The sequence below is a fragment of the Lonchura striata genome, chromosome 23 (genome assembly GCF_050655825.1).
Source record: "Lonchura striata isolate lonStrDom1 chromosome 23, ASM5065582v1, whole genome shotgun sequence".
Classification (NCBI taxonomy): Eukaryota; Metazoa; Chordata; class Aves; order Passeriformes; family Estrildidae; genus Lonchura; species Lonchura striata.
Window position 1 is genome coordinate 7,694,489 of NC_140725.1, and position 13,926 is coordinate 7,708,414.

General features: G+C 60.8%; 1 protein-coding gene across 1 annotated transcript in view; it reads left to right on the forward strand.

The window, feature by feature from the left end:
• Positions 1-6,888: 6,888 nt before the first annotated feature.
• Positions 6,889-13,926, forward strand: part of NKAIN1 (sodium/potassium transporting ATPase interacting 1) — a 38,487-nt gene continuing 31,449 nt past the window's right edge. Inside the window, exon 1 of the mRNA XM_021528395.3 lies at positions 6,889-7,285. Coding sequence (XP_021384070.1) covers positions 7,232-7,285 — 54 coding nt within the window. The 5' untranslated portion in view covers positions 6,889-7,231. The remainder of the gene's footprint in view (positions 7,286-13,926) is intronic.

A 13,926-nucleotide genomic window follows, 5' to 3' on the forward strand; every position in this document is an offset into this window, starting at 1 on the left:
GCTCAGTGCCTGGGGTTTATTGCTCTGGTTACTTTTCTGTTCTCCAGAATTAAATCCTGGTCCTCACCTGGAGATAACCGGGAAATCATTGAGGTGGAATGATAGAATCATTGGTGGAATCACTGAATTTATGATTTAGGTGGGAAAGGACCTTAAATCCCACCCAGTGCGACCCCCAGGGACCCCTCCCACTGTCCCAGGAGCTCCAGCCCCAGTGTCCAGCCTGGCCCTGGGCACTGCCAGGGATCCAGGGGCAGCCACAGCTGCTCTGGGAATTCCAGCCCAGCCCCTGCCCACCCTGCCAGGGAACAATTCCCAATTCCCAATCTCCCACCCAGCCCTGCCCTCTGGCAGTGGGAGCCATTCCCTGGGTCCTGTCCCTCCATCCTTGTCCCCAGTCCCTCTCCCAAATCCAGGGAGGATTCCCCAGGTCCTGGCAGCTGCCCACATCCCCCTCCCATCGTTCCCCTGACTCCAGGGGGAATGGCAGGCGGGATCCCATGGGAATGGCTGCTGCAGCCCTGGGGCTGGCCCTGGAGTTGTCCCTGGGGTGTCTCATGGTCCCTGGGGTGCCCCATGGTCCCTGGGGTGCCCCATGGTCCCTGCCTGCCATGGGTGAGTGCAGGAGCCCTGAGGGAGCTGCTGCTCAGGCCCAGGCAGCTCCATCTCCAGAGCCCGGTGGATGAGCAGCTCCAGGCACACAAACCCCTCCTTGCAGAGGGGCAGGCAGGGCTGGAGGTTTGTTTTATTTACTTTTTAAATTTTTTGTTTATTTTTTTTTTCATTATTATTATTTATTATTTTATTTACTGCCAGGAGGGACCCCACCCATGCCAGAGTGGGAGCCTCATGCCCAGGGCTGAGCCCCTTCCTCTGCCCCTGGCTGGGGAGGGGCTGCCCCACAGATTTTGGGCTTAATTAGAACCTGTTACAATCCCAAGGGTTTATGGGTTTGTTTGGGTCTACACTCAAGTGCCAGAGGGGAGAGAGATCTTTGGGGCTGATCTGTGGCAGCAATCCTGAGCCCTACCGAGTCCTGCTTCTTTAAAGGAACCAAAAGAGGGTTTTGGTCCTAATTCCCACCCCAGGAACCAGCAGGGAAGTGAGGGAGGGGCATCGTTCCTCCCCTGCCCTGAGTTCTGGGCAGTCCTGGGGCTCCCAGGGTGGGGCAGCGGGGGCTGGATGGATCCACACCCACCCTGGGGTACCTGGGTGTCACTCTGGATGTCACCCTGGGTGTCACCCCCTGTGCCCAGACACACCCCCATGGCCTGGGCAGGATGGACACGGAGCCATGACCCAGATTGGGAAATGATCCGGATTAAGGGTAAATCCCTGGGCCCAGAGAGCAGAGGGATGGAGAGACAGGCCAGGATGGACAGAGCCTGACCAGGATGGACAGAGCCAGAACTGGATGGACAGAGCCTGGCCTGGATGGACAGAGCCTGACCAGGATGGACAGAGCCCGGCCTGGATGGACAGAGCCCGACCAGGATGGACAGAGCCTGGCCTGGATGGACAGAGCCCGGCCTGGATGGACAGAGCCCGACCAGGATGGACAGAGCCTGGCCTGGATGGACAGAGCCCAGCCAGGATGGACAGAGCCCAGCCAGGATGGACAGAGCCCGGCCTGGATGGACAGAGCCTGACCAGGATGGACAGAGCCTGGCCTGGATGGACAGAGCCCAGCCAGGATGGACAGAGCCAGACCTGGATGGACAGAGCCCGGCCTGGATGGACAGAGCCAGACCAGGATGGACAGAGCCAGAGCAGGCCCTGCATAGACGGAGCCAGGGCTGGGCAGCTCTGTGGGCACTCCCTGCCCATGCCCAGCTCCCAACCCAGCCCCCTGTGCCCATCCCAGCGCTGTGCCCTTCCCCAGTGCCAAGGAATTTTGGGATCAAATAACCCTTTGTTCCTTGTGGGCACTGAGGATGGACGCATGGGTGGGGCATCTCATTGCAGTTAGGGACAATGCCCACCCCTTGGGACATGTGTCCATGTCCCAGCCCCTGGGAGAGAGGGAAGTTGGTCTGGGAGAAGCTGGAACCCACCATGGAGAGCTGGAGCCCACCTTGGAGAGCTGGAACCCACCATGGAGAGCTGGAACTCATCATGGAGAGCTGGAGCCCACCTTGGAGAGCTGGAACTCATCATGGAGAGCTGGAGCCCACCTTGGAGAGCTGGAACTCATCATGGAGAGCTGGAGCCCACCTTGGAGAGCTGGAACCCACCATGGAGAGCTGGAGCCCACCTTGGAGAGCTGGAACTCATCATGGAGAGCTGGAGCCCACCTTGGAGAGCTGGAACCCACCATGGAGAGCTGGAACCCATCTTGGAGAGCTGGAACCCACCATGGAGAGCTGGAACCCATCTTGGAGAGCTGGAACTCATCATGGAGAGCTGGAATCCACCTTGGAGTGCTGGCACTGACCACCCCAGAGGTGCCAGGGCCAGCATGGCCACTGCCACCACCACCCCTTGGGCACAGGACAGTGCACTGTGCTGGGCAGCAGAGAATCCAGAGGGATTTGGGGCCAGTTCCCCTCATTCCTGCTGGTTCCCCGCTGCACCCAGGGGGATTTGGGGCCAGTTTTCCCCATTTTCACTGGTTCTCAACAGCATCCAGGGGGATTTGGGGCCAGCCCCCCTGTTCCCACTGGTCCCAGCTGCACCCGGGGCAGCCCGGGTCTCTCCTGGCTCCCATCCCGCAGTGGATCCGAGCCAGCCCCGGGCCATGGCTGCAGCAAAGCATTCGAGCCTCATCTGAGCGCAGAGAAAATTGTTTCCTTAAACAGGTTTATTCCTCCGAGGGAGGTATTTGCTTGAGAGATTTCCACTGGAAATTAAATCATTCCTGGGATCCGGATAAACAGCCCCGGTTCCACGGGGCTGGGCTGGCAGGGGGGGCTGATCCCCAATCCCAGTGGGGACTGGGGGGCTGGAAGTGACCCCGAGGCTGCCCTGGGGAGCGTCCCCATCCCTGTCCCCGTCCCCATCCCGTTCTTGACCCTTTGGCAGCCCAAAGGCTCCTCCGGGGCGAGGTGGAGGCAGCACCCAGAGCTCCGGGGGTGCAGCGGGATGGATCCAGCACCCCCCTCGGGGTCAGTGGGCACATCCCGGCACATCCCGGCACATCCCGGCACATCCCGGCACATCCCGGCACATCCCGGCTCAGCCAAAGGCAGCTCCGGCCCTGCCCCGCCCCCTCTCAGCCCCTGCCTCTCCTTCCTGCAGCTTTTCCCTTCCTTTCCCCACCTTTTCCCACTGCTGCTCCCTAATGAATTCAGAGTTCCAAGGATGATTTCTGAAAGAATGGAAAACAATTATTTGCTCTGGTGGGGAATAGATGCTGTTTAGTCTGCGTTTAATGGAAAGCTAATTAAATTACATGAGCAAGTGAATAGAAATTTTTTGTTAATTATGAATTTTGCGAGCTACAAAGGCATCATGATGATGATGGATCCTGTGATGTGCTGCCCTTCTCCCCAGCACAGAGATAAGATAACAGAGAAGGAATGGTGGGAACTCATTTTAACTCATCCATCAATTCTCCAGCTGCCGCCTGAGCCTGGTCCATTACCTGGGATCCACAGAGCTGATGGTGACTGGCAGCTGGGGGCTAATTATCTTCAAATTGGGGAAAGTTTGCTTAAATAAATGTGGGTTTTTTCCTGGAGGTGGCTGGGGAAGTCACAGAATCCCGGAGTGGTTTGGTTGTAGGGATGTAAAGCTCATCCCATTTCACCCCTGCTCACTATCCCTGGGTGCTCCAAGCCCTCTCCAGCCTGGGGCTGGGCTGGGCCTGGTCCTGAGCCTGGGAAATCCCTGGAGTCAGGGCTGGAGCAGCCTTGAGCCCCGGGATGGAATATCCTTGGCCCCGGGGCCAGGATGTCCCTGACCCCAGGGCCGGAGCATCCTTGACCCCACAGCCAGGGCCTCTCCACCCCAGGGATGGAGCACCCCTTACCCCAGGGCATCCATGACCCCCGGGATTCCTGATCCTGACTCTGGGACATCCCTGAACTCAGGGCTGGAGCATTTTTGACCCCAGGACTGGGACATCCTCAGTGCCAAGCTGGGACACCCCTGGTATCCATGGCTGGAGTGTCACTCACTGACCATGGGATGGGGCGCCCTTGGTCCCACAGCCACGGCCTCCATGACCCCAGGGATGGAGAATTCCTGATCCCGGGTCTGGGACATCCCTGGGGCCAGGTCTGGAGCATCCTTGACCCCAGGCCTGGGGCATTTATGACCCCGAGGATGGAGCATTCCTGACCTGACCTGGCTCTGGAACATCCCAGGAGTCAGGGCTGGAGCAATGTGACCCCTGGACTGGGACACCCTTGATCCCAAACCTGGGGCATCCCCGGAATCCAGGGCTGGAGAGTCACTGCCCCCAGGGCTGGAGCACTCCTGACCCAAGCTGGGCTATCCTTTCCCCCATCCCTGGCCCTGGGACTGGGATGTCCCTTGTCCCTGTCCCCAGGCTGTTCCAGCCCTGCCCAAATAGACAAAAACCTGACTTTGGTATAAAAATATCAGTTTAGTGAAAAAACCTGATTTCTCTGTGTTCTGTTTATACCCCTGGCAAGCGGAGCTCTCTCTGGCATAAAGATACAGATGGTTTTTGACTTCAAACACTCGGGTTTAGTGGAAAGAGGATTTTGTGTACCTGGGGAAGAGATCCCATCTGGCTGCTGCTGCCCTGGGCATGGAGAGCTCAGCTGGGTCAGATCCAGCCCCTGCCAGGGCCAGGTGGCCATGGGGGACAGGGGACATCCCTGCCACCCCACCAGGCATCTGGGGTGGCAGAGAAATGAAGTCTCAGCCTTGATGGGAGTCGTTCCCTTCTCTGTCCCACGGGAGAATTGGGATGAGGCTCTGACTCCACCAGGGGTGTTGGGGAAACTGAGGCACAACAGGGCTTGGTGAGAGCACAGCTGGGGACCAAAGCGTGGAGCCTGATGGCTTCCCCCCATTTCCCATCCTCCCAATTGATGACATGACCCTTTTTGGATTTCCACCAGGTATTTTCTCTGTAATTTTGGCCATTTGAGGCTTTTTGTTCCACATAAACCCCAGGGTGGGGCGTGTGGAGTGGCAGGTTCTGAGCAGAACAAAGCCCTGGGCTCATTCCCCAGCCTCTCCTGGATGAAGTTGTCTCCTCTCCTTCCAGGGAAGCTGCATGACAGGGTTTATTGACCTTTTTTTAATCTAAAATTGATTCTTTGCAAAACTCCACCTGGTCAGGAGCCAGGTGGGATCTCGACGCCATTGGATGGGAATTTATGATTTTCCATCAGAGTATTTTGCCTTTGCCTGCTGTTTTTGGGGGCAGGAGGCTTGAGCTGGGCAGATTTGCCTGGCCATGGCCAAGGAAATGCTGTGGGGTGCTTTGGTCCTTATCATTTCTGACCTGTGGTGATGCCAACCCCTCTGCTCTGAGTTTCTGCTGTGTTTAATCCCAGAGGAGCCCAAAAGCTGAATGCTGGAGTTGTGGCTGTGCCAGGATAACCCTCATGGGCCTGGGACTGAACGGGATGAAGGTGATGGGACCTGTCCCGTGTGAAAGCCTGGGGATGCTGGAGCCATGAGAGGTGGGAGGGATGGCCCAGCCCACAGCTGGGATCCTTGGCAGCGTGCAGAGCAAGGTTTGGGAATGCTCAGGGCTGCTGGAGGTCACTCAGCCAGGCCAGGGTGGAATAAACCACATCTGAGTCTGCTCCTGCTCCCAGGAGCCCGGTTCAGAGCATCCCCTGAGGAACCCGCTGCATCTTTGCACTGTGTGTGTCTGAATGCACAAAAGCCAGGCGTTTTCTGCAAAGCCCCGTCCTTCAAACACGCATGAACTCCCCAAATGCTCCCGGGAGCACAAAACAGCCCCGGGGGGGAGAGAAATCCCCATCGTGGAGGAGGAAGGAGAAGCTCCAGGTGTGGGAGGTGCTGCAGGCTGGTCCCAGCAGCACACAGGGATGAGCCCTGGCAAGCTCGGATGGGTTTGGACCACACACACAAACGCAGCTTCATCCCTCAGATGCCGTGTGGATGCTCTGACACCTAAGGCAGCGTGAGGTGGGTTTAGGAGATGTTTCCTTCTGAACATCAGCACTGAGGATTAAGAAATCATGGAAATTAAAAGCAGCAAACTGTTTCTAAATGCTTCTGCCAGGCGGCATTTCAGCCAGAGGTTTCTAAAGCATCCCGGCGATTCCTCGCACTCTGCGATGTCCCTGAAGGTGTGCTGTGAAAACAGAACAAAGGCGAGCGGGTGGGTGGCGGTGAGGGGCCGTGTCCGCCCTGCCTGCACCCACCTCCCTGCCCAGGCTCCCTGCCCGCGGCCGGCACTCGCCCCTGGCCCCAGCCGCGTGTGCCGAGCGGGGCTCTGCGCTGCGGGGCTCTGCGGGGGGATGTGGGGCGCTCCCTCCGGGCCCGGCCATCTGTCCTCCCCTGAAGCCCAGCTGCTGTGCTGGCATGGCCACCCCAGGGGAGGTGGCGGGGTCCCTGTGCTGCGGGTCCAGGCGCCGCCCAAGGGCCGCAGGGCCGGGGGATGCGGGAGACGCGGGGGGAAAACGGGGGGCGCATCTCGCAGCCCTTCCCCAGGGTCTCACCCAGCCGCACCTGGCTCCGGAAGCGAAAAAAGAATCATCATAAAAACCGGCGATTTCAAAGACAAACGCTGCTGATCAAGGATAAGGCCGGGCGGCAGCCGCGGCGCGGCGCAGGGGCCGCGCTGCCCGCGCCCCCGGAGGCCGCCAAGGGCTCGGCGCGGCGCGCTGTGTCCGCCCGGCCCCCGCCCCGCCCGGCCGCGCCGCCCGCCGCGCCCCGCCGCCCGCCGCGGCCCGCCTTGTTCCGGCCGCGCCGCCCGGCCCCGCCCGCCCGGGGCGCGGAGCGCGGCTGTGCGGGAGACAATAGCGGAGCGGGCGGCTCCGCGCCGGGCCGGGCCGGGCATGGGCGGCCAGGGCTGCGCGGCCCCGCGGCCCCCGCGCCGCCCCAGCGGGCTGTAGCGGGGCGGGCGGCGGAGGGAGAAGGGGGCGATGCCCCACGCCGAGCCCAGCCCGCCGCTGTGCTGAGCCGGCGGGGCTGGCCCGAGGCTGGAGAGCGGGACATGGTGCTGGAGCCCCCCGTGACGCTCCCCGGGTGGCCGAGGGGCGGCTGGTGAGGAGCTGGAGCGCGGCGGCGGAGCGAGGCCACGGTGAGGGAGCCCCGAGCATCCGGCTGGGGAGCCATGGGGAGATGCAACGGGCGATGCACGCTGGTGGGATTCTGCTGCCTGCAGCTGGTAAGGCTCATCGGCATGCCGGGGGTGCTTTGTGCGAGATGCTGCCTGTCACCGCTCCCCACGCCGCCTCGGCGGTGACCTTGTGTTGGGACCAGCTTGGGGATGCCTCACCATCACCTAAAGACAACCCACAGAAAAGAAAAAATGCTGATCTAAAAGATAGGCAGTGCCACCCTCATCTCCTGCCTCGAGCCAGCGCTGGCCGGGGAGGTGGATGGGGACCCCTTCCCTGCGCCGTCAGTGCCCGAGGTTGCGTCTCCAGCAGGTGTGAGCTTTGTTCCCAACTGCAATCTCTCCCCTCCGAGTTCGCTCCCGCCCGCGGTTTCCCATCCTGGTGACTCCACGGATGCGTCTCGGGGTGCCGGTCCCCTGAGTCGGGGCGAGAGGGAAACTTGGAGCCGCTGGCAGCACTTTGGAAACTCTCCTGCTCCTGAGCGGGACCCGCGGCGGGGACACCGGGTGGCAAGGGGAAAGGAGAGCGTTGCTTTTCACGGGATTGTAGGGCTTCAGCTGTAGGGTTTCGTGACAATTCGGTGCCGCGCTTGCCGCCGCCCGCGAATCAATCTTCATCAGGCTCTGCCCGAGGAGCCGGCGAAGGGAGCGCGGGGGGGATCCGGGGGTTTCTGCTCAAACCAGCGCCGGCGAGGTTGCGATTAATTATCCCGGCAGGGTGGTGCGTTAATGGAGAATCGGCAGCCTCCAACTTGCCCCCGCGGCCGTGCCGGGCCCGTCAGGGCGAGGAGAGCAGGGAGGGACTGCTGAAATGTGTGGGGTCAGCTCGTGCTGTCCCCGGGGACGGGAGGTGATGGATGGATGGACGCAGCGATGGAAACGGGCTCCAGAGCCCTCTGGAGATGATGGTGGCGTCCTGCTGACAGGCACTTTCTTCCCAGCTCCTGTTCATTCTTCATCCTCCAGAAGGCAGTGGGTGGGGAGGGGTCCCCACTCTCGGATGGGGGGTGCAGGAGCTGTTGTTGGGGGGATGGGGAAGCTTTAAAGCCAGTGCTCAGCCCTGAGCAGCACAGTGGGATCATTCCCAGGCTGGAGTCTCCCCATTCCCAGCGGGGATGGCCTCCGTGTCCCCAGCTGTCCCCTCGCTTTGGGCTGTGAAGTCTCGCTTGGTGTTTCACTCACCCGAGCCAGGATAAATCCAGCGGGGCTTTTCCAGGTGTGCAGGAGTCTCCTGGCTTTTGGTCACATTCCTTTTCACCACGCAGCTCCCAGGCAGGTTTGTTGGTGATTATTCCCCGAGATATCCCAGATCTGAGAGATGTTAATCTGTTAATTTTGGGGGAAGGCTGAATAGGTGCGAGCTTCTGGGCTGGGAGAGAGCTCCTGCTCACACCCGGAGGAACTTTGCTGCTAATTGGGGTCAGGCTTTCCCTCCACCTTTCCCCCGTGTGTCCTGGTGCTGTTGGCATCCCCAAAGGCTCCAATCCCTTTCCAGGGACCTTTCCCTTCCCGGTCCAGGCTCACCCTGAACCAGCTCATCCTTTGGGATGCTCTCCAGAGCTCCTTCCTGGTTTTGGAGGCAGCAACTTCCACCCCTCCATGAGGAGATGCCTCCAACCCTCAGCTCCTCATCCTGGGTGAGGGGTCTGGGTGCCCACCCATGGCCTTGTGCTGAGCCAGCCCCAGAACACTGGAGGTGGCAGTGCCACCCAGGTGTCCTCTGGGGTGACCAAGGCCACCCTGAGGTGACACAGCACCTGGAGCAGGCAGAGCTGAGGTTTGGGATGGAGCCTCAGGGAGCGGGGACGATCCCCGACCCCATCCCTGCTCCCCTCCTCTGCTTCACCCCGACATGGGGATGGCACCAGTGGGCTCCTGTCCCCCCACCTGTCCTGGGCCCTCTGTTCTGGGGCTGGGGACAGCTGTGCTCCCAGTGTGCCCAGTCACGGGGCTGGGGTTGCACTGGTGTGTGTGGGGCTGCCCCGTGGCTGCAGGAGCAGCTCTGCCACCAGCGGGGCTGCCCAGGGAGGGCACGGCTCAGCTGAGCCCCCCTGGCCAGCCTGGGCCCTGGTGTCCCTTAAACAGCAGCATGGTGACATCCTGAGGTGATGCCACCATTTCTGGCTGGTCTTCCCTGCCCAGCCCAGGCACCTTCCCATGGATTTCTGTGTGCCACTGTCACCTCGTGGGCACCTTCCCATGGCTCCCAGTGTGCCACTGTCACCTTCTGGGCACCTTCCCATGGATTTCTGTGTGCCACTGTCACCTCGTGGGCACCTTCCCATGGCTCCCAGTGTGCCACTGTCACCTTCTGGGCACCTTTCCACGGCTCCCAGTGTGCCAGTGTCCCCTCGTGGGCACCTGTCACACCCCAGCTGGTTTCCCAACATCCATGACCTGCTCCCTTGCCCCCCTGGTCCCAGGGATGCTCTGGATGCCCCCAGGTGCAGCTGGCACCCACTGGGCACAAGGAACCTGATCCAGAGGGGCCCTGCAGAGCCCTGCCCGCTCCAACCCACATCCAAACCAGTTTAGAAACTGGGTTTTGGGCCATGACACTGCAGCATTGGTGTTGTGTTTGGAGCATTCAGACACCCCCTGAGCTCCTTCACCCCTGCCGAGGCCGTGCTGCGAGTGCTGGCTGACCCCAGTCCTGGGGACAAGCAGCCGGTGCCAGATTTTGCCTCCTTTTATGGTTTTTCCCTGAAAAAATCCACTTGCCAAACCCCCACCGGCCGAGCCCCGCCCCGCGAGGGGCCACCAGCAGATGTTCGTGATGACGAGGTGGGGTAAAACCAAAACTGCGGGGTTTTGCCGGTTTTCCCAGCAGCTGGGAGACACCGAGCCGTCCCCGTGCCCCGTGGCTGGGCCGGAGCCTCCCTTGGGGAAGCGGGAGCTTGAGGCGGCGGGATGGGGCAGGAGCGGGCGGCCCTGCCCGCCCGGGCGTGGGGCTGGAGCCGCGGCCGCAGCTCCTGTGCCCCGGGGCCGGGCGGGCTGGACAGCGCGCTGCCCCCCGCGGGCCCGGCGGGGACAGCGGGACAGCGGGATATCGGGGTATGGGGACACCGGGACATCGGGATATCGGGGTATGGGGACACCGGGATATCGGGATATGGGGATATCGGGACATCGGGATATCGGGGTATGGGGACAGCGGGACATCGGGATATCGGGACATCGGGACAGCGGGATATCGGGGTATGGGGACAGCGGGACATCGGGATATCGGGACATCGGGACAGCGGGATATCGGGGTATGGGGACAGCGGGACATCGGGATATCGGGATATCGGGGTATGGGGACACCGGGACATCGGGATATCGGGATATCGGGGTATCGGGATATCGGGACATCGGGATATCGGGGTATGGGGACAGCGGGGCATCGGGATATCGGGATATGGGGATATCGGGACAGCGGGACATCGGGATATCGGGGTATGGGGACACCGGGACATCGGGATATCGGGATATCGGGACAGCGGGATATCGGGACATCGGGACAGCGGGACATCGGGATATCGGGATATCGGGGTATGGGGACACTGGGACATCGGGATATGGGGATATCGGGACATCGGGACAGCGGGACATCGGGATATGGGGATATCGGGACAGCGGGACATCGGGATATCGGGATATCGGGGTATGGGGACACCGGGATATCGGGATATGGGGATATCGGGACATCGGGACAGCGGGACATCGGGATATGGAGATATCGGGACAGCGGGACATCGGGATATGGGGATATCGGGGTATCGGGACATCGGGGTATGGGGATATCGGGATATCGGGGTATCGGGATATCGGGGTATGGGGACATCGGGATATTGGGATATCGGGTTATCAGGATATCGGGATATCAGGACATCGGGATATGGGGATATCGGGGTATGGGGACATCAGGGTATCGGGACATCGGGGTATGGGGATATCGGGACATCGGGACATCGGGGTATAGGGACATTGGGATATCGGGGTATCGGGGTATCGGGATATCGGGGTATGGGGACATCGGGGTATTGGGATATCGGGATATCGGGACATCGGGATATCGGGACATCGGGATATCGGGATATGGGGATATCGGGGTATGGGGATATCGGGGTATGGGGACATCAGGGTATCGGGACATCGGGGTATGGGGATATCGGGACATCGGGATATCGGGATATCAGGGTATGGGGACATCGGGATATCGGGGTATCGGGGTATCGGGGTATGGGGATATCGGGACATTGGGACATCGGGGTATCGGGACATTGGGGTATCAGGATATGGGGATATGGGGACATCGGGTTATTGGGGTATTGGGATATCAGAGTATGGGGATATTGGGATATGGGGATATCAGGACATCGGGATATTGGGACATCGGAGTATCAGCATATTGGGATATCAGGATGTGGAGATATTGGGACGTTGGGATATGGGGATATCGGGATATTGGGATATCAGGATATGGGGACATTGGGACATTGGGATATCAGGACATCAGGGTATCGGGATATAGGGATATTGGGACATCAGGATATTGGGATATCAGAATATTGGGATATTGGGAAATTGGGATATTGAGATATTGGACATCGGGATATTGGGACATCAGGATATTGGGATATTTAGATGTCAGAACATCGGGATATTGGGACACCAGGACATTGGGATATCGAGATATTGGACATCGTGATATTGGGGACATCAAGATATCAGGATATGGGGACATGGAGATATTGGGGCATGGGGACATCGGGATATCAGGACACCAGGACATCAGGATATCGGGATATCGGGACATGCACTGCTGGCAGCTGTCGGGCCGGGTCTGCGCCGCTGCTGTCGCGTGTCCCTTGGCCAGCCCGCTCTGTGCCCGCCGGCCGCGCTCAGGCGCCGCTGCAGGATCCTCAGCTCCTTCTCCATCGCGCAGTGGCGATGCCATTGCCCGCTCCGAGCGGCCGCCAGCCCCGCAGCTGGATGGGGACAGGGGCGCTGCGTGCCCCACCTCCGCCTGGCAGAGCCGGCAGCCGCTTCCAGCCGGGCTCTCCTTTCCTTCTTTGTTTCTCTCCTTCTCCTTTAATTGGCTGCAAAAGCAGAGCTGGGTTGGCACCTCCCGCCTGCCGGAGCCTGCCAGGCTGGCGGGCTGCGGTGAGGTGACACGCGGTGGCATGCCGTGCCATGCCGTGCCATGCCGTGCCATGCCGTGCCATGCCGTGCCGTGCCGTGCCATGCCGTGCCATGCCGTGCAGTGCCACGCCAGAGCGGCGCCGGCATGCCCGGTCCCCGCGGGGCCGCGGCTCCGTCCCAGCTTCCCCCCGAGGCGGGGTCTGCGCAGGGCACCGCGGGTGTGACCCCGGCTCCGAGGCTGGAGAAGGATCGGGAGCTCGGTTTAACGAGGGATGGGTGCGGGGAGAGGGGGTGATCCTTCATCCCTGTGCGACAGCGGGACCCCTCTGCACCCTGGGGGCTCCGTGGCCCTCCCACCCTCTCCTCCTGCTCTGGTTTCCCTGGGTTTGGCACCACCGGAGGGAACCACCCTGCTCCCACGCCTGCCGGCGTCTTTTGTCCTCGCACGGCTCCGGGCGCTCGGCGCGGGCCCGGCCCGGGCACCGGGGCCGCCCCCGGCCGCATCCCCCCGCCCGGGAAGGCGGAAAGGAGCCCGGGCTGAACTCGGGATGGAGGTTTTCAATTACGCAATTAAATGCACAATTAGGTGTAATTACCAGCGCTCAGAAGGTGCGACTGTTCATAATGGGTTTGTAATCTGCTGCCGCCACTGTTTGTACTGCTCCGCTCCGCTCCCTAATGATTATGGAAAGCTTTCCCATTTGCATGGTTGCCATGGAAATGGGGGGCTGGCGGGAGCGCGGGGATGGCGAGGGGAGTCCCTCACCCCCCGAGCCCCCCACATCCCTCTCCGCGGGGTGGGGGTGCTGCAGGAGCCGATACCTGCGGCTCTGTGGGGTCACAGGGGCCGGCATGGAGGGATGAGGATCCTCCAGGGATCCAGAGGATCCAGAGCCTTCCAAACATGGCCCAATCCTGGGGCAAGCACTGCCCAAAGGCAGCAGGGAAAGGCCAACACACCCAGAGTTCGTTTCTGGCTGTGGCTAATCACCTTCGGGGCTGAAAAAAAAACCATTTTCTCCCCAAACCCACTCGCTTTGCCTCATTTTTCCTGCATTAAGGGCTGTCGGGACTGCGAATTTCTTCCACCTCCCCACCTTGGTTGGATATTAGGAAAAGGTTTTTCATGGCAAGAGTGACAAAGTTCTGGAATGGCTGCCCGGGGAGGTGGTGCAGTCACCATCCCTGGGTGTGTTTGAAACAAGCCTGGATGTGGCACTGGGTGCCAGGGTTGAGTTGAGGGGCTGGGCTGGGCTGGACTCGATGGTCTGGAAGGTCTCTGCCAACCCAGGGATTCTGTGGTTCTGTGAATCTTCAAGGGAGGATGGCTTTAAACTAAAAGAGGAGGGATTCTGATGGGATATTGGGAAGGAATTGTTCCCTGGGAGGGTGGGCAGGGGCTGGGCTGGAATTCCCAGAGCAGCTGTGGCTGCCCCTGGATCCCTGGCAGTGCCCAAGGCCAGGCTGGACACTGGGAGCACCTGGGACAGTGGGAGGGGTCCCTGGGCTGGGATGAGCTGGGATTGAAGATCCCCTCCCACCCAAACCACTCTGGGATTCAG